The following is a 20,116-nucleotide window of genomic DNA, read 5'->3' as shown; positions in this document are numbered from 1 at the left end:
CTCAAAAGTATCCTTTGTCCTTTAGGTGCATTTGTACAGCTGAGTCCTCTCCTGTTGGCGAGGCTATTCTATGTTGTGCCTTGTGTTTACAGAGTGGGTGTTTGGTTTCTCCTACATAGAGGTCCTGAGCACTCCTCACTGCCCTGCACAGCAAACACTATGTTGTTTAGCTTGTGTTTTACCCTTGGGACGAACCAGTTTGTGTCTGGGTGTGATGTCATGCTTGGAGAAAATACTTGTTGCTCTAGGTTTTTGAAAGCATTTCACCTCTCATTCAGGTCTTCTTCAGTCCTCAAAACAAAAAGTGGAGCGACTCAGCTATTTCTCATCACGTACTGGAACTCAAAGTAGCTGTGATCAGGACCTCTACACCACCCGGGATAAGAACATTATCTCTAAGGGAGGACAAAGAGAAGAGGAGTGCACACATGTTGGCCTAAATCAAACCAGCAATATTTGAATTTGAACACCAAATGGAACAAATGTCGTCCTTTATGTAGCAAGTTTGTCAGAGAAACTACAGTTGCCTTTTTTTAAGATCTCAAGACTACTATGACCTGGATGACTGAAACTATGGTAAATGATAACGTTTACTCCACTGAAGATTAGAAGTTTACCACCTAAACAGAATTTAATGCTGTCGAGTCACAAGACTATAACTTTTTCCTGATCCCTGGGGTGTAACCATATCAGTAATACAATATTGTTAAAACTGAGTTTTTCCTTCCTACTGTCGCCACGTGCTTGCTCAAAGGGGCTCATCTGATTGTGGGGTTTTCTCTGTATTATTGTAGGGTGTTTACCTTAAAATCTCAAAAAGCACTTTGAGATAAATAATTGAACTGAATTCTCACAGGATGTTAAAAGTAAAAAAATAACTCACAATCCACATTCAATCAAAACAGACATCAAACTCATATCTTGCTGGAGAGAATGGTCCAAATGTGGAGTGAAGCCTTGAATCCAGGCTATGCAAATTAATGATGGCACCTAAAATGTGAGCAGCAGCGTCTGACTATTCACACTCTGTCCACAGACCTGCTGCTGCTTCTCATAATGTTAAATTCATTATGCTTTTATCATGCTTCCTAGCATCCTCTGTGCTCCACTCGCCCAAAAATTAAGATTCATGTTAATTATATAGCACTAGGTTGTAAAACAAGACTGCAGATGATGTTGGAATAAATAATTCATCCACAAAAAAAAAGCTTTTATTCAAACTACTCTGAAGTCTGGTGGTACAGTGGCAGATTGTGGCTCTTGGTATTCTTTGGCCTCACCTCACTAAACGTCAGCGATACTTAAAAGACAGATGTGTTCAATGTAACCCTTTAAGTCTTGGGTCGTACACACGCAACAATAGAGGGTGATGTTTCCTGTCAAGAACCATGGCACTGCACCACCATCATGGAAGATGTTGAAATCCCTTAGGTTCCCCTTTATGAATCAAAAAGCAAGGAGGGTTCTGGATGAAACACTGGTACATCCTCCCTTACATATGCGCCTCAAACATCCTCGCTGGGAGGAGCTACGGTGAGAGAGAGAGATGAGAGGGAGAGAAACAGGAAGGCATGCTGGTTTAATGAAAAGCACCCGGCTCAGCAGGGATTTCAAACCTTTATGTTGAGAGGCCAAACAGCTTTAAAAGTCTAGTTCTAATAAGACATTAATCCTGCACTGTTTACTTTTCCTCTTTGCAGGTAGCCTTTCACTTTCCAACAAATATACTGGCTCTGTATTGGCCAGCATTGGCCTTGCTGAATGCAATCAGCCTTATCAGCAAACAAGAACACATTCACTGGTGCCAGTTGCCAAGATAATTATCTGTGCCAAATCAATATTGCACCATATGATGATATAACACGATCACATCAAAGTCATATCAAAAAGAAAACAGCAATCTGTATGAAACTTCAAAAGTACTTAATGCTGTAGAAAAAGTAAACACCCAAACTGTCCCAGTTTAATTTCCTTAGTTACTGACACTCTTTACTTTCAGATTAACATACTGTGGCTTTCCATATGCTGAGCACTTGCCGTCAAGTTGAGTAAATTGCCTTTTGTTGTATAAAACTGGCAGGTCTGTGTCACTTTTCACTTCAACACTGGGTGTCACCCTCATGCAAAGCACCGGTATTCCTGCAGGGACTGTATCTCACAACATGCTACCTTAACAGACAGTCAGACAGGTTGGAAGACACACCGCTGGGCCTGCATTCCTATCTCTGACTTGACATGCTGACAGCTGCCTAACATTTAATATCCCCCTTCTTGTTTTTTGGAACTCTGTATCTATCTCACGGCATGTCTCTACCTGCGCTCTCCACCTACCGAGAACTCAAGAGGATTCCTGCGATGTGATTTGCTGTTTTGGGGAGGGTGCTGTGTTCCCAGTGTAAAATCTGATTGGCTTTGTGGTGACCCCGCAGGTTTGAGGGGGAGCGGGCTTCCACTATTACCACAAACAGAAAGTGAGAGGCAGACTTAATGATATAAGAAACTTTGACAAGGACTACTGCAAAGAAGGGAGGAAAAGTAAGGAAAGAAAAAAGTAGAATGAAAGAGAGATATTAAAAAGAGAAGAGACAGAAGACTCCCAGAGTGAGACGGGGGACCCTGTAAACAGGTAGGCGTTGCATACTGTAGCTGCTGCAAGGCAAACTGGACTGTCTGCTTGTGCTTCTGGCTGGCTGCTTTCTGGAAGTAAGCTGATAATCAGGCTGATCCTTCATTTGTGTTTCTTCTAAAACTCTTATGCACAGAAACATGTGCAAGCATGTGCGTGTTTGCATATGTGCTGGTATGTAATCAGTATCTTCCCCCCAACTTGTTGTTCAGACATGAATAATCGCTCCATCGCCTGGTGGCTGAGACAGATTGGCCTGCCCCAGTACACCAAGATACTTGAGAGTGAATATTATGGTCTGGAGGTATGAACAGTAAATCTTCAAAATGCATATCTTTTCTTTTTGTTCTTGTACCCTAATCATTGTTTTTTTTAAATGATGTTCCCGGTCTGGCTTTGTTTGTTTGTTTACTTGTTTACAGGGTTTGCTGAATGTGACGGACGGAGAGTTGAAGGATGCAGGGATAGAGGATGCAACACACAGAGAAACCATCCTCAACCAGCTTTCAAAACAGAGAGAGCGAATGGAGCCACACTACGGTGACATGCATTCACTAGATGCAGTTGCACGTACACACAAAGGCTGGGAAGTTTGGAAATCATGTATAAATATGCTAATTAAATATTGAAATGTACTGGATGACAGCATATAAAGTGGAGCATTATCACATCAAAGATTACAGATTTGTCAGGCTTTCTTTTGTTAAATCATGTATTTCAGTAGTTTATCCCACTCCACTTATATCCTGGAAGATTTTGGTTCATACTGACATGACAAAAGTAAATTTGGTCATGGATGTGCAGCCAGTAAATATGCAGCACATCCATAACCACATTTCCTACAACATGCTCTATTGGATGCTTCCATGCTTGCATCCATGTCTTTTTATGCCAAATTCTGACCCTGCCATCCAAGCAGAAATCAAGACTCATCAGACCAGGCATTGTAGGCCTCAGTTGCCTGTTCTTAGCTAAATGGAGTAGCACCCTGTGTGGTCTTGTGCTCTGCAGGGGTTCAAGGTTTGACATGTTATGTGGTCAGAGATGCTCTTCTGAGTACCTCGCCTCTAACGTCTGGTTATTTGAGTTACTGCTGCCTTCCTATCAGCTCAAAGCTGTTTGGCCATTCACTCGTGACCTCTGACATCAACAAGCCGTTTTCACCCAGAGAACTGCCACTTGTAAATTCTTGAGATAATTGTGTGGAAAAATCCAAGGAAATCAACAGTTTCCAAAATACTCAGACCAGCCTGTCAGGGAGGCAACGACCACGCCGTGCTATATATGCATTAATATGCGTACCTAACAAAGTGGCCAGTGAGTGTATGTCTCGAAAGAACTCAGACATAAAGATAACATCTTATCTTTGGTTGAATCATCCTTAACTTTCAGAGAGCAGAATCTGTTAAAATAATTAATGCAGTGCGTGATGAGTCGGTTTATGAAGTCAAATCTTATCTTTTTAGGGGTTTTTCTGGCTCTTCCTGCTTAGTATAAATGAAAGTAGGTGAAGATCCCTGAACGAATGGGGAACTCACAACTTAATTAATATCAGGCACTGTGTATATGTCACAGTGTATGCTTGGAAATAAACAAATACAGTTCTGTGAATGAAAACAGGAAAACTAACAGACTTTCATCACCAATTCATTTAAATTAACATTGACTTCTTTTTTTTTTTTTTAATTCCAGCTTCAATTCTAACGGACAGTCAAGACAGCGGTATGGATCTCATCTTCTTCAACTCTTCTTTAACTCTGTTTTCCAGCATGTCAACCTGTGCCATTAAAAATGTCCTTCTGTCCTCTGAGGTGGGCAAGTCATAAAGCGCAGAGTGAACCGAAAATATTCCCTGGGATCGTCCATGGATCTGGTGAGGTCGCAAAGTTTGCACTGCATGCTGTAAACATCACTAAACAGCTGAAGTCCTAACGCAATACAGACAGCTACTCCAGAGGCAACACTAACTGGGGATTTACCATTGCGTGCAGGAGAGGCCGAAGGATCTGTTTCGTCAGAGTGTTCTGCCCCGCCTCCAGCGCGCTGACAAGAAACATCGCCTGTCGGCCTCCTGCTCGCAGCTCCGCCCCCTGGATGAGGACAACATCAGTAACAATGCCTGTCAGGACAGCAAACACAGGTAAGGTGACCCCCCCCAACCGCCCTATGTCTGGCTAATGATTACATTTGACCTCATAAAGTCTGAGTCAAAGTTTGTAAGGCGGGGCAAACAATCAGTTATCCATAAATGGGCCTGAAAGACATTACGAATGAAAAGCCTTTATGAATATTAAATGACAGGATGTTACGCTGCACTGAGTCCCACCTCCCACTGACGAAGGTCAAGAACTCAGTGACAAAGTGAAAGTGCGCGTCTGCGAGTGTTCAATCCTTACAGTCCAAACAATTACAAAGAAGAAGATTTAGCTCCAGGCCATCTCCAGCAACAAAATCCAGTTAATTCAAGTTACAAAAAGCGTGTATTTTCACTCTATTCCTGGTAAGTGGCAACCTTAACCACGTCATGTCCTTCCTTAACCCATTGTTCCAGTTTGTTTGAATCATCCAGAGACCGTATGAAGAAGAGCTCCATAAAAGAATCAGTTAACTGTTATTTTCTCTCAAAACAGGCAGCAATGGAGTTTTTCAGCAGATCTGCGGTGCACAAACAATAGGCTGTTAGCATCCTTCGTCTGAGGGCAGCTGTAGATGTGAATATTGGAACATTTGAGGATGTAAAACCAAACCCACCTGCACGGCTAAATACAGCTTCAAGTGTGTCTGAAAAGATAGTTTTATAATGTGTGAAGTGACCGTTTACATACTAGCATATCACCTACTTTCTATAGGTCTGCTCATCACCTCACCTGCAGTTAAAATCAATTTTACTGATCCAAAAGCTATTTATATCCAATATATAACATCCAGTCATGCACTTACTTTTTAAATTTTGGGATGCCTGTGTGTAAGATTTCTGTTGCTCCTCCTCAGTGGACGTGACAGGTCAGCAGCAATTTATCTTTCTATTATCAACATCTGTGAAAGTATAAAGAGGCATAAAACAAACAGCATTTATTGTGCTGAAGAAAGACTTAGTAAAATCTGTTGATGAGGAATGCATGCGCAGGAGTGCTATAATACCAGGGTGATCGGTTTCCAATAAACTGAATGTGGGGCAAACACTGTGTCTGTGTGGGACAAAGTGGGACATGTCAACAATGCTAAGAGATAGACAGGTGCATAGACAAGGTATGCTACTCTATCTATCCATAGACTAGTATACCTTGTTTTGAGCAATATCTGACAATTTTAACCATTTTCATCCAAGAATGAACACATATACTACGTTTACGTTATTTCTTTCCATCATATTCAACAAAAAAGCTTTTTGGTGACTTGTAGTGTTCCCTGATAAGGATGGTATTAGACAGGATAAGCTTCTTCTGACTAGAAAAGTGCATGACCTGCAAAAACAAGTCAAAATGTGGGACAATACATCATGATATTCCTAGGACTAGGGACAAACATGTTGTCCACTCCCACATAAAGAGCCACATCTAGTTACTCTACATAACACTGATTACTAAATACTGCTTAGATTATTCATGTAAAATATAAACTTAGTAATCATGCCGGATTGTAAAAGGTACCAGCTACTCAGCAGTATATAAAGTAAATAAAACAAACAGCAGCTGCAACATTGTGAACTGCTCTGTTCTTTATACTAACTACGTTTAGGTCATATTTGGATGCTATTGCTTTTCTATGCAGGGACTTTTACTTGTGCAAATATTATAGATTGTAGCGCAGTAATGTGTAAATCGTCTTAACACTTCTTTCACCCCGATGCAAAAATATTGCTTACGTCATTTTTCATGCAATACCATTAGCCAATTTCCATTTGTTTCTTCTTCTTCTAATAATAATAATAACAATAATATCTATTTTCTACTTTTTTAAAAAATGTTTAATTTCTATGCATGGTAACCCCCCAGCCCACAACTGCTTCTTGTTTTTAAATCCTATGCTCGCCCTTGACCGTGTTTTGCCCAATATTGACTTTCAGTTTGTGTGATAAAATAAAATGTTGGGCAAGTTGACATCTAAACCAGCTCCACATGTAGGATAAACCCCCATACAGCTCCCCACCTTCCTGTCGTCCCAGGTGCTGCTGTGTCAGCTCACCTTGCGTCGGTATCCGAGGAATGCCAGACAGATAGCGGCGTTTCAGCACCGGGGCCAGGGGCGGGGAGGAGGAGAGCTGAGGGCAACTTGTGGGAACTCGTCCTGAGCACGACTCAGGCAGGAGGGAGAGAAAAGCAGGGCAGGGGAGGGGGGGAGCTGGGAGGGACCGCAGCAGAGACGGACACAAGGTTACAACTTCCCAGCTGTTGTTTGTTGGTGTGAACTCGGATCGCAAACAGTAAAACATGTCCGCGGAGAGTGAGCTGTGAGTCGGGCTGACAGGTAGGACGGACCGCTGACCGCCGTCAGTGCCGTTTTTTTTAAACAACTTTAACTAACGCGAGATGTTGGAGGTTAGGACGGGTGTTTTCTCAACAGTTAATTTACCTTTTAATGCGGATTGTGCAAGGCTTTCTGGACATTTTCTGAACATGCAGTACTCAGAACTCAGCACACGAAGCCGTAAAACTAGAACCAAAAAGTCGAGAGTGATTACTTTTGGGTTGTTGTTACCTGTACCTTTGCCAGCGAAATAACGACCTGTTGCACAATTTTAAGGCACTGGCAAGTTTAGACTCTGTCGAAGAATGTTCAGGTTGACAACAAGAGCTGTTAGAGGATATAATGGCAGCGGTCTCCTCTGGTGTGCCAAATTTCCAGAGAATTTTAATAAAAATTGTATCAAACATAGAAATATGTGGTGTCAGGTTACGTTTCTCAATAGCTGGCTGTCCAGCGTGTTGTACAGGTGTTTCTGCCCGGACCAACGCCCCTCCGACCGGATGTTGAACTAAGAGCCTCACAGGAAATCTTAAAACTGTGATTTATTCGGATGTCCTTCAATTTTAGTTTTTTACCCCCCCCAGTTTTATTTATATAGCGTCAAATCACAATAGCAGTTATCTCAAGGCACTTTATATTGTGAGGTAAAGACCTTACAATAACAAAGAGAAAACCCCAGCAAGTAAACAACCCCCTATGAGCAAGCACTTGGCGACAGTGGAAAGGAAAAACTCCCTTATAACAGGAAGAAACCTCCAGCAGAACATGGCTCAGTAACCAATTGGGGATTATCTTTGTAAGATAACTTGGATATTACTTCTTAATTAACTTGCTTCACTCTGTTCAAAATGTCCGTTTTTTTTATTATTATTATTATTGTTTTTATAATTGTTTTTATTATCAACATAACATACCTCTACATATGTTATGTTAAGGGTCACCCCTCAACATAACTCATATATTACACTAAACCTGCTACCTGTATGAAGACTGTGATGGCGTGCTCACAGCCTTCATACAGGCAGTGGGTCAGTTTTGCTTTGGGGATGCAGGTCTTTGGAGGGTCACACAAACCTCCACGTGTTAGTCAACCATACCCTTGCTCCTGTTAGGTACTGGGGTGAAATCCTCTATCCACCCACTATCAGACCTTATTCTGGTGCGTTGGGCCCTCGTCCTCATGGTCCAGGACAATGCCCAGCCTCATGTGGCCACATTGTGTGGGCGGTTCCTGGATAAAGAAGACATTGTTGCCACTGACTGGTTCTGATGCTTCCCTGACCTGAATCCATTTGAGAGCCTCTGGGATGTCATGTATCGGTGACTCCACCGAACAGACCCCCACACAGAGGACTTCACCCACCTGATGAGATGGAGGCGATCATCTGCCATCTCATCAGGAGCATAGCCAGAGGTTGTTGTGGGTTTGCACAGCCCATACACACTACCATGACAAATTACGATAAAAGTGTGTCAGCCTGTGGTTTCAGTTTTTATCTCAGATTTTTGGTTTGATTCTGGTTCCAACCTTCACGGGGTTAGTGATTAATCGTCCCCACTGGCCACTGTGACATCATTTTGTTCTCTTTGAATTACTCAGTGTATGTCAGTAAAGATTTTCAGTTTGAGTATTTCCTTCATCAAGCGCTGATGTGTGATTTAGAACAGAGAGTGGAATGCCTTTATTGTCACCATCCAATGAGATACAGAGCGTCTCCTCCTCAGTGCAAACATGTGGGAGATTTAAGTGTTTCCTTACATTTTTTTTTTTTAAAGTGTACTTATCCACTGCCACAGGGTTGAGACACAGACTGAAACTACCTCTTAGCACAATTAAAGGCTTTTTTCTGGCCTGTGTTTTGGATTAGGCTTCATACCCAGTTAATTAATTGTTTTTAGATCTTTGCAGCTTCGCTTCGCTTTGGGGGATTTGCTGTTTTGCTTTGTGTTATGTGGAAGTTGGATTTTTGGCTTTAGGAAAGTGTGATTATTATTGTTATTTTTTTGCCACTTTGTCAAATTTATAGATCAAATGACAGGTGGATTAGTTAATAAGGAGAAAACTCCTGAGTGGAATATTTAAAAGGCATACAGGATGAGGATTTGTGATGTTACATAACTGTTCAGGGAGCAAGTTTTCAAGGGCTGCTGTCATTCTGGTGGATGCTTGGTCTTGAATTCAGTGAGGACAATGATGGAAGAGAGGCTTCATTGCAGTCAGGCTTCATTGCTAGTGAAGGCAGGTAGGATGAGCGGCACTGAGGACTCTGAGGTCATGGAGGTCATAGGATGTTTTTTTTCTGGAAGGTTGGTGGACTTTTTTTAAACAACCATTGAATAACTCTCCTGTTAAAGACTTAGTTTTCATTTAAAAAATAAACATATGCTAGTTTTTTAGATTATATGTCTGAAAAGAACATTTTTGATGATTTGGGGATATAAAATTATGACTTGTTTGCAAAGGTTTTTGTGATAACAGAACACTTGATTATATATAGATCTGAAAATAGAGACCCAGTTTGATGAGCTTAATTTAACGGTGTCGCAAATGTCCTTCAAAATGACCAGTACACTGAACAAACAATTAAAAGACACAAAACATGACTCATCAGAACAATTGCACTTGTAGGATTTGAGGATCCTAAATTTGTTTTTGTAATCAGAATATACTTCTCTACATAAACCAAAGTATAAAAAATGGGGCGGGTTTTGTGTAGATGTTGATAGTGGTGATGTCCAGGCTCAAATCACTGTAACCCTTACATCACTGTTTGTGCACAAGCAATCCCTAAACAGATAATTTGTTCCAGTGACACAGAGAGGAGCAGGTCCATATGGACCTTTTATTGAATAGTTAATATAATCTGTGGGAGTTATCTTTTTCCAGCCCTGTTACAAGTTATCTGACCTCTTCATCTGCGAGCCTTGTGTATACAGAGGCAGGAAGGTGGAAGCTTGGGGAGGAAGGAAGGAAGAAAATGAAGGCAGGCTATTAAAAGTCGTTCAGCTTTTCTGGTGTTAATCGCACACCCTGACCTTGGACCTTCCATCCTCGTGCTGCTTTTGTTCAGAGGAAAAACATGGCACCATCATCTGTGGCTCTCTGGGGCTCAGACGAGTAACTCCGAATCACTTCTTGTTTTTCAGCAAGAGGAGGAGTGTCGCTGCATACTTCAGCCAGCTGAAGGTAAGAGCTTAAGCACATGGCCTTTCTGGCTGTGTTCTTTTTCATTCTATAAATTTCCCTTTAAATCCTCGCTCATGCAGAATATGAGCAGATGAAATCAGCAGTGTATCTCTGGCCTCCGCGGGGGCTGCTGTTTTTTGTGCTGTAGGTGTTTGGCGGTCGAAAAGAGATGGACTCACTGAAGAAGGAGCTGGAAGAAGAGCTGAAGCTTAGCACTGATGACCCAAGGAGCCACGCGTGGTACCACGGACCGCTGAACCGAGAGGTGCACATCAGATCTACTGTTCTCCCTGCATTTACGCACGTTTAAGCAACAGATTTACTTCCCCTCTGGAAATATGGTTATTTGCTGTGCTGTGAAAAGTTAGACTTTCATGTTTGTACAAAATAAATATCAAGTTACACCTTGTAGCTCGTTATTGTGTTTCAGCCTAGCATGAAGACTGTAAACAGACGGCGCAGAAATAGACACAAAAAACCAACTTCCTGGAGTTGTGACTTCATCTTGAGGTTGTCAGGCTGTCAGTGAAACCTCAAGGAAGTTGTTTTCTTGTTCTCACAGTTTTTGGATTGTGCAGATCAAACAAGCAAACAGGATATAATGAGTGTAGCTGCTACTCTTATTATATTTGGATAAAGGTAGCATTGAAGTTTCCTTCAGTATACAGACTTATTGCCACTTCCTGTTTAAAAACAGGTGAATAAGTAAATGAAGGCTAAGTTTAACAGCATAGTTCACCATAAATATCCTTTACAGTAATCATACATCATTCTTGACAGCTCTTAAACACTTATCTTTAGCTGACTGGCAACTTATTGTATCTATCACACAGACATGAGAGTGTGTGTGGCATTAATTTTACCTCTCCAACCGAAAGCAAATGGCTGCAGTTGCACAAAAATTTAAACAATTCCTTTAACTTCTTTGTGTAACCCACATGAAGCCTAAGATATAGGGGGAAAAAAAGATGTTGACACAAATTAATTGTCTGGCTGTCAAAGCTAACCTGCTGACTCTTCTCCAGGCTGCCGAGTCTCTGCTGGAGAGGGATGGGGACTTTCTGGTCCGAGACTCGAGCTCCTCCGCTGGCGACTATGTTTTGACCTGCTTTTGGAAGAACAGCCCCATGCACTTTAAAGTCATACGAGTGGTCCTCCGACCCAAAAAGGTGTGTCTGTGTTACGTGTGCTTGTGCTAACCTGACAACAATCCATGTCTCAAACAACACACACACAGCACATACGATATGTCTGGCCGTTGTCCCCTTATAGCAATATTTAGTAGTGATTGTGTAGAAAATATCAAAGCTGTAAATCAATAGAAAAAGAAAATATAAATAAAAATAATTCATAAAAATATTAATGCTGCTAAAAAGTTTGAGAGCTTCTTTGATGTTTGTACATATTATTATTATTATTTTTTAATCAATACCAACTTAAAAGCAACAGTAATGATTCTGGGTCACCACAGCTGCAAGCTACACTACCCATTTTTTTTTGTTTTGTTAACAATATGTCTTTCCTGCCTTTGCTTGACACATTGTGTGTATGTTTGTGTGTGTGACTGCGCCTCCATCTGTGTGACAGGGCTACTCTCGGGAGCTGTTCCAGTTTGAGGAGGATCGCTTTGACAGCGTTCCCGCTCTCATTCGTTTCCATGTGGGCGGGCGTCGGCCCATCTCCCAGGGTTCGGGCGCTGTCATCTTTCACCCAATCACACGGACCCTTCCTCTGCGTGTCATCACCGAGCGACAGGCTAAGTCCAAAAGCAGCTGTAATAAAGTTGCAGGTGGAGAAAAACAGACCGAGCTTAGCAAAAGACGCAGCCTCAGCTCCACACATGCCGACACACTGGAAGCTGCAAATCCGCTGCTGAGGTGCGAGGACGTAATTTGTGTGGTGCACATTCATATGTAGAGCGCTGAAATATAAAGCAAAGTTTAATCAAACAGGTGCGAATGATTGTGTTACTGAGCATTGTTTGATGTGTGGCAGAAGTGGAAGTCATCCTGCAAACTTGGAGAACGTGGGACGGAGGCCTTCACTTCAGACTGCACAGTCTGACAGCAACCTACGAACTGGTACAGTATTGCAAACATGCAGCGTATTCGCAGAACAGCAACATTAATGTCAGCTGCTCGATGTACCACTCGTGCTGCCAAACCAGTCCTGACCCCCTCAGAAAAAAGGAATATGTTTAAATTCTTTTTTGGAATTTAAACATTTGATATGGTTTTTTTTATGTTGGATTCTGATATGGGTTTAAAAGATTTGCAGATCCTCATTTTACACATACAGTGGTGGGGAAATGATTATTTAATCCCCTGCTGAAGCTGTAAGTGTGCTCGCTTCCAAAGAAATGAACAGTCTCTCGTATTTATGGAGAGAGAGGGATTTTATCCAAAAATCCAGAAAGAACACATTATATAAAAATTATGAATTGATTTGATGAATTTACGTTAAGTGAAATAAGTATTTGATCCCCAACATGACTTAGTACTTGGTAGCAAGCACAACGGTAAGACTTTCCTTGTAGTTGGTCACCATACATTTGGACACATCTCAGGAGGGATCTTGACCCACTCCTCTAGACAGAAACACTCTAAATCCTTTAGGCCAACTCGAAGCTTCAGCCCCTCCATCTCTCTGTGTCCTTAATGTGCTTCTTCTTTAGCCACTTCTTTGTTTCCTTGGATATGTTTTGGGTCACTGTCATGCTCGAAGACTCATCCACGCTCCATCTTCAGTGCCCTGTCACCTTCTTCATACAGGTGTTCCACAGAACCCTCAGTCTGAGGACACTAGCCCTGCCCAAATCTCCCCCGTGTTTCGGACAGGCAGTGAGCCCCTTCTGAGCCCACAGCCACGACACGCACGACCTTCCCACCCAGGTAACGTGGAGAGCCGCGCACATGCAGGACCTCTTTATGTAACAAACAAAGCTCACGCTTCCCTCTCTCTGATGCAGGTGGTGGTGCAACTTTAAGAGGTTCAGATGGGCAGCTACACCCCAGAGCTCCTCCTAAGCCTCTCAGGGTTTCTACTGTTTTCGCCAATACTGTACCTCCCCCACCCAGAGACCGGGATGCAGACCCCTCCTCTTTCTACGATGAGCTGGTCATCCGGGTAAAAGAAAAAATTTCACAGCTGATGCCATCTTTCTGTTGTAACTGTTTATGTTTGCAGAAATGAGAAAGTCCTTTCAAGCTACAACTAAATCCTCCGTGGAGACTTATGCTCTCCTATTGTTCTGTTTAGGTGCCACAGAGCCAGCGGAAAGGTCATGTGGATCGGCTGCGTGCGGAAGAAAAGTGGCAGAGTCGTGCCCGCCTCACAGAGACTTCCTTTGGCTTTTTGGAGGCTGAGAAAAGAGAAGCCTCCTCACAGCTGCTGTTTGACAAACAGTTCCAGAAGAAGGCAGAGAAGGAAGTGGAGGACTGGCACTTTGAACGACCACATGTTTGTATACATAATAATTACCTCCCAGTTTGTAGTTTTCACATTTCCCATTGGTTCTGAGGCTTCTGGAACTATTAAGTTCTTATCTGTACATAAATCTATTTTATGCTCCCCTGGGAGGCTTTTGATTTCCAATTATTTGATTATGATTTATGAAAAGCGTACTCTTTAAATTGTTGGAGTTGTGTAATTCATCACAGTGCTATCAAATCTGCATTTCTTAGATATAGTTGCATACTTCTACAGGCACAGCAGCTCCAACTTCCACATCAGTGTTTGGTCAGCTACACAGAGCTGACAGTGTCAGAAACTGTATCTGTACCAGTCTTGCCAGTTAAAAGTAGATATTTGCAAGCTGTAAAAACTTGAGATTTTAAGATATATTCATGCAGAGCGTGATTTTGCAAAATTTTACGTATCAATATTTCGTAATGAAAAAATAGAAAGTGTGTTGTGCTTGATAATTTTTTTTATCAAGGTCAGCTTTAACTAAAAATCAGCTTGAGCTGTTATTGGTATCTACCATCACACAAAATCTGAACAAACAAATGGAACAGATTAAAATACACCCTCCTCTTTGGGGGGGTGAATAAATCGGACTGTTGGTCCGAAGAGTCGTACTTTTTATAGACAGATTATTTCAAATGAAAGAGATAATTGTTGCTTAAACTCAACAGTTAAAAATACTTCTCATTTACTTTGATTACACAGCCCGAGTCTGCTGGTACGCAGCCACATCAGATAGAAAGTAAAGTGATTCTATGATCTGTGTTTCTGCAACCAGTACATAAGGCAGTAATAGGGAACTCCAGGCCTCGAGAGCCGGTGTCCTGCAGGTTTTAGATATAACCCTGGGTGAACACACCTGAATCAAATGATTAGTTCATTACCAGGCCTCAGGAGAACTTCAAGACATGTTGAGGAGGTAATTGATCCATTTAAATCAGCTGTGTTGGATCAAGGACGCATCTAAAACCTGCAGGACACCGGCCCTTGAGGCCTGGAGAGTGCCACCCCAGACATAAGAGGAAGTTTTCCATTGTTCCTGAGATCATGTCAACATTGACCTTGACTGTTATTAAAAGTGACACTTTTTTTTGCACTATTGCATGCATATTTCCTGTTGTTTCTCAACTGCAGTTTTAATTACTGACTTACTACCTTTTTGCCACCAGGTGTCAGAATAATATTGTATTTGCCAGTTTGTAAAGCCTGACTCTGCCGTCTTAACTTCATATTCACAATAAATTCAATCCATGCACATTAGTGCGCAGTTATATATAACTGTGCACTAATGTGTATCATGTGTATATGATATTCTTCTGCTTTCCTTACAGATGGAGTCACAGTCGTGTTTCCAGTTGGATCAGTTTGAGTCGCTGCTCTTACCTGAGAATAACCGACCTCTGGAGAACAGCGTCCTGGTGACGCTGAAAGAGCTCTTTACCCAATCAGACCCTAAAACCATGGCTTTGCACATGCTCAGCGTTGACTGCCAGGTGTCCCTGGTTTTTACTCTTTTCTCAGTTAAAACTTTAGCTGTATTGAATTTAACAGTAGTTTCTAATCTTGAGTTGTTTGATAAACACTTTATGTACACATGAGCTGTTGAAATTGCTTCCATGAGCTGGATCTGGAATCTGACTGGCCATTTATCGCTCATTGTGCAGGTAGCACGCATCATCGGGGTGACCGATGAGCAGAAGAGGCTAATGGGAGTTGGCTCAGGGCTGGAGCTTGTCACTCTGCCACATGGACACCAGTTAAGACAGGATTTATTAGAGAGGTACATGCAGCCTGCACACTGTTTTAAAAAATCATTTCAATGTTACACTTTGTCAGTCATCCTTGGTGTTGTTGGTTTATCTCGTGGCTGTACACAGAAACTGTAAAAGGATCAGTTTTATGCTGTCAGCCGTTTGTTTGTTTCTTTGTTTGGGGTTTTTTGCACATTTTTTTCTAATTCTCTGGGTACCACAAAATTCGTTTCACCTCAGCTGTATTTGCTTGGACTCTGGTTGGGTGAAAGCCAGTGTTCAGAAATGAAAAATGTCCCTTACCAGTTACTGCATTCAATCTTCTGTCCACTCAGATGCCTCTAATCCACTCAATGTGCATTTTTTAGGCATCATCTAATAGCACTGGGAGTCGCAGTGGATATCCTGGGCTGCACAGGGAGGGTGGAGCAGAGAGCATCTGTTTTACACAAAGTAATCTTATTGGCTCAGGCCCTGAAAGAGCACACCCACAACTTGTACTCTTTCTCAGCTGTGATGAAGGCTCTGGAGATGCCTCAGGTGGAGTATTTATGACAGAGGACTGTGATTGCTGGATGTAAAATTATTCACAGTAAAATGCGGTTCAAGTTTTCTTGCATATATTGAATATTTGTTTACATACAAATGTGCAGATAACGCGACTGGAGGCGACATGGAAAGAGCTGAGGAGGGAGTACACAGAGAGCGCAGTTTTATTTGAGAAGAATCTCAAACCTTTCATGAAGTCGCTGAATGAGGGAGATGGTGAGTGGCTGTGTTTACATCGTATATGCAAGTTACTTTTGTTCAGCGCGGTTAGAAATATTTGTTTCTTGTGGTTTGATCAGGCGTTACAAAGAATACAGTACTGTGCAAAAGTCTCGAGCACCCTTCATTTCTTTAGATTTAGCTTGTAAAATGGTGAAATAGGTGCAGCGATTTATTGAAACCTGTGCAAACATGCATGGAAATACAGTACGTAAGGCAGAAACAGAATTTGTACATTTCTAATGAGCGTATTCTTCAACGCGGCCTGGACTCTCTTAGGCAGGTTTTCTTGTAATTTCTTTAAGTAGTTTTCAGGAACAGTTCTCCAGGCTTCTTGAAGGACAATCAAAGCTCTTCTTTAAAAGCTTTTTTCTTCTCTCTGTCATGATTTTGCTGCAGTATCCCTTCTCCTTATAATATCCGTTGCCAGTGATTTTCATCCAGCTCTAGTGTAATTTGGCACACCTCAGCCCTTTCTCCTCGTTTCCCTTGCGTAAGAATGGCTTCTTGACAGCCAACTTATTTCTGATGAGGCTTCAGCAAACAGTAAATGGATCAATTCATCACTGAGGTCCTGTCTCAGGCCTCTGCTGTATTTTTTCAGTTTCTTAAGGACATGAATATCAGACTGTTTATCTGCTGTAGACAGTCTTTTTATGCCTCCCACTTCTTCTTTTGTCCTCCACTTGCACAGTTTTCTTGTTTTTTCTTTCTTTCATTTTTTTTAAGGAGAGACCGCAGAAAATGCTGAGATATGGCAAGTTTACAGCTAACAGCTCTTTGGGAATAACTTGCTGGTGCAAAAATACTACTCTGTGCCTGTCAAACTGTGTTATCTTTGGCATTTTTCATAGATTCGACTAAAGAAATGGGAACAATTATTTATCTTTCCCCCACAAGCTGTACAAAGTGCCTAAAGATACAATTTTAAAGTGCATCTTTGCTAAGTTGTCTGTTACACACAGATACAACACTGATTCATCACTTGAGTTAGGTGCCTTTTTATGCTCAAATTATTCATATGTTAAACCTCAAAACATTGACAAACAAACAACAAAAAAAACATTCATCTGAAAGTGGACAGGTACAAGGCCTGGACCGAAAATGAGTGAAAAAGCTACCAACACCCAAAACTTTAAAAGAGCATCAGAAAAACCTGGAGAACGATTAATGATGTCTGGCTCCTTAGAGGCAAAAAACTTTTGCACAGCACTGTAAATTCACTACACGAGGATTTCTGTGTAATATTCAAATTCATTTAAGGTCCAGTTATGCTTGTTATGCTCCTCATATATAACTCTGAGGAGGTTCTGCTAGGTGAGGTCCAGCTAATTAGAAGAAAGTAGTCTCTCAGAGAGAGAAAGAGACCGGAGCTGAGGGCTTTTCTCTGCCTGAACCAGCATGGGATTTTTCCCCCATTTAAAGCTTCTCTAATTTAGTCCAAGAATTGAAAAAAATGTTGTTGTTTTTGTAATTATTCACAGAAAGTATAATATGTCCTCTTGAATGTATAGGTTTATTAATAACAAGACTTTCTCATTATTGTTGCTAAGCATGTATGGGTTAGAAAATGAAATTAAATAACTTCATGCAGCTGGATACTGAAGACCTGTCTAGAAGCCCTGCAGCATCATCCTCTTCTTTGGACAGTCTTAAGTTTGAAAGCCTACCAAGAAAATGAACTTTATGTAACTCTGCTCAGTACTGTGCACATTTGGTTAAACTTACATATAATTGGAAATAGTTTATCTGAATTTCAGGAGCGGGACCACACCTCTATACACTTCCTGTTCTCTGTCTATACATGACCCCCACCGGTTCTACAAGCTGTGCATTCTCATTTTCAGACCCCACTCACTCTCCCTCCCTTTTTCAATTCACTCACTCTTCATTACTACATGAGGATCTGCCCGGCCTTCCCTAAACCGCAGCCTCAATTCATGCTCAAGCCGTCTGCCTTCATCTACTAGACAAGCTGTCAAACCTAAATGACGATGTGGTCCCAACTACTGAAATGACATATAGAGCACAATCAATATAAGACTTTTAAGACCGATACTAATATTTGGTGATTTGATATATTTTGGCAAAACACACAAAACATAACTTTCACTAAAATTTGACATGTATAATCATTTATCAGTCCTTTCTTAGATAATGTGACAATGCAGTTTTCTTCTTTTATTGTCACAACAAGTTGTGAATTAGTCATTTACACTCTGCCCAGTTTTCCTTGCATCAGCTGTTTGTGGTGTTCCAAAAACATCAAGTTGCAGAATGCCGTCTCATAGACAAACTATGCAACATCAACATGCATAGCATGGTCAATGGCTTTCCTTTTTTTTCCTTTACTAAATTTTCAGTTGCCTGATCAGGCTTTAATTATATACGTTAAGCTCTTATATAAATATGCAGTTGGTGTAGTATTCCCTTAAATGTGTAAGCAAACACACTGATGTGTAAAATCTTTGCATTACCCCTATGAGGTTAATGGGTACGGTGTTTTTGTTTGCAGGCTCTGTAGTCCAGGGCCCCATAGCCTTGCCACATCTGGTTCCACTGCTGATGCTAATGGAGGGCGAGGACCCAGTAGAGGACAGCGAAAGAGGCTGTCAGCTACTCTACGATGTCCTCCAATCTGCTCGCAGCGCTGCGTTGCATGCCCATGATTATCAGGAGCACGCACACGCTCTGCTCTCAGGTATGCCGATCATCCACACAATACAGTACAACATTATCAATAGTGTTATTAAGGAAACTAAAATTTCAGTGCACGTGAGTCCAAATGAGGGGCGAAATGATATTCAGTAAAATGTTTAAGAAAAATACAGCTTGTGTGAAGATGCCTTGAGGCAGCTGTGTTACTGAGCTGAAATTCAAGTCGAGAAAATGTTGAACCCAAAACTGGCAACCTGATGATGGTGATATGGTGAGCAGAATATTCACTGTGCATCAGTTTCCTTCAGCTTTATTAAGTAAGTCGAGAGAGTGTTTTGTGAAATATGGAAATGAAGTGGATTGCTCCCACAGGCTACCGATAATTGGTTCATCTGAGTAGTTTTTGCACGGAGCCCATTGTAATGTAAAATAAACACTGGCGGGGACAGGAAGTGGAAAAGTAAAAAGTATTATGCTCAAAAACTGTGTACATTGTGAAACTTGTATCTTGGTGGTATCTGATCTGATCAAGTGTCCAACGCACTGTTCCAACAGGAGGCTGGGAGCCAATCCCCAAACTGCTCGAGGCTTTCCGCACAGAGTTCGCCCTGCGGCTGTTCTGGGGTCAGCTGGGCGCAAGAGCAGACAGGAAGGAGCGATATGAGAAGTTTGATAAGGTGCTTTGTGTCCTCTCAAAAAAACTGGAATCTAAAGACAACCCGAACCTTTAACCTGAGCCTCAGCCCTCCGTTTCTCTGAACAGAGAGCGAAATCGGCACTTTTTTCACTTGAGGAAAACAAGTTTTTAGCCGAGCCTCTGTGTGCTGTGGAGGTAAAGGAAGAGACATCTCAACTGGGAGATAAAACAGAAAGAGCAAAAAGTGTTTTTCTTTTCCTGCACTTGCTGAGAAATGACTGGATGTCGAGCTCGTCAAACAACAGCTTAACAACTTTCTTTTTCTTTTCTTTTCTTTTTTAACTGGAATGTGTGCGCAGACCTTTATTGTGAAATAGGCCTGCGCCAGATTTCAAAATTGCTTTTCCAAAAACTGGAATGTGTTTACAAAATGTACATTTCTGATCCTTTTTTTAAAAATCATTGTTTAAAGAAGCCTCACTGGATACTCTATTTTTCACTTCGGTGTTTCGATAGCATAAATAAAAGTTTTCCTTTGTCACCTTGTTTCTTATGAG

The 20,116-nt window shown here is 41.6% G+C and overlaps 2 protein-coding genes across 2 annotated transcripts in view; one reads left to right on the top strand and one right to left on the bottom strand.

The window, feature by feature from the left end:
* LOC116323525 (proto-oncogene vav) overlaps window positions 1–7,087 on the bottom strand; it is a 29,544-nt gene extending 22,457 nt beyond the window's left edge. The window contains exons 1-2 of the mRNA XM_031743873.2: window positions 6,812–7,087; window positions 5,567–5,662 (exon numbers count right to left, since the gene is read on the bottom strand). The gene's annotated coding sequence lies outside the window, so the exon portion shown is untranslated. The remainder of the gene's footprint in view (window positions 1–5,566; window positions 5,663–6,811) is intronic.
* sh2d3a (SH2 domain containing 3A) lies at window positions 2,446–20,100 on the top strand. Its single transcript, XM_031743866.2, has 20 exons — window positions 2,446–2,626; window positions 2,839–2,930; window positions 3,049–3,166; window positions 4,319–4,348; window positions 4,438–4,499; window positions 4,618–4,766; window positions 10,241–10,280; window positions 10,429–10,545; window positions 11,306–11,449; window positions 11,868–12,157; window positions 12,276–12,361; window positions 13,052–13,171; window positions 13,249–13,406; window positions 13,539–13,739; window positions 15,077–15,238; window positions 15,410–15,525; window positions 15,865–16,036; window positions 16,150–16,261; window positions 18,780–18,965; window positions 19,478–20,100. Exons 2-20 carry the CDS (start codon window positions 2,841–2,843, stop codon window positions 19,651–19,653), a joined length of 2,529 nt encoding a protein of 842 aa, XP_031599726.2. The 5' UTR covers window positions 2,446–2,626; window positions 2,839–2,840; the 3' UTR covers window positions 19,654–20,100.
* The last annotated feature ends 16 nt before the right edge of the window (window positions 20,101–20,116 follow it).

This window comes from Oreochromis aureus, linkage group 6 (genome assembly GCF_013358895.1).
Source record: "Oreochromis aureus strain Israel breed Guangdong linkage group 6, ZZ_aureus, whole genome shotgun sequence".
NCBI lineage: Eukaryota > Metazoa > Chordata > Actinopteri > Cichliformes > Cichlidae > Oreochromis > Oreochromis aureus.
The sequence above is the reverse complement of the archived record's forward strand: the minus strand, read 5'-3'. Positions and strand labels throughout refer to the sequence as shown.

What these genes read in the sequence shown, in the direction of transcription:
- sh2d3a (XM_031743866.2), top strand. Translation starts at nt 2,841, where the DNA reads ATGAATAATCGCTCCATCGCCTGGTGGCTGAGACAGATTGGCCTGCCC. An exon ending in TGACAGCAACCTACGAACTG is followed by an intron (nt 12,362 to 13,051) that starts GTACAGTATTGC and finishes TTCTTCATACAG; the next exon opens with GTGTTCCACAGAACCCTCAG. An exon ending in CGCACACGCTCTGCTCTCAG is followed by an intron (nt 18,966 to 19,477) that starts GTATGCCGATCA and finishes CTGTTCCAACAG; the next exon opens with GAGGCTGGGAGCCAATCCCC.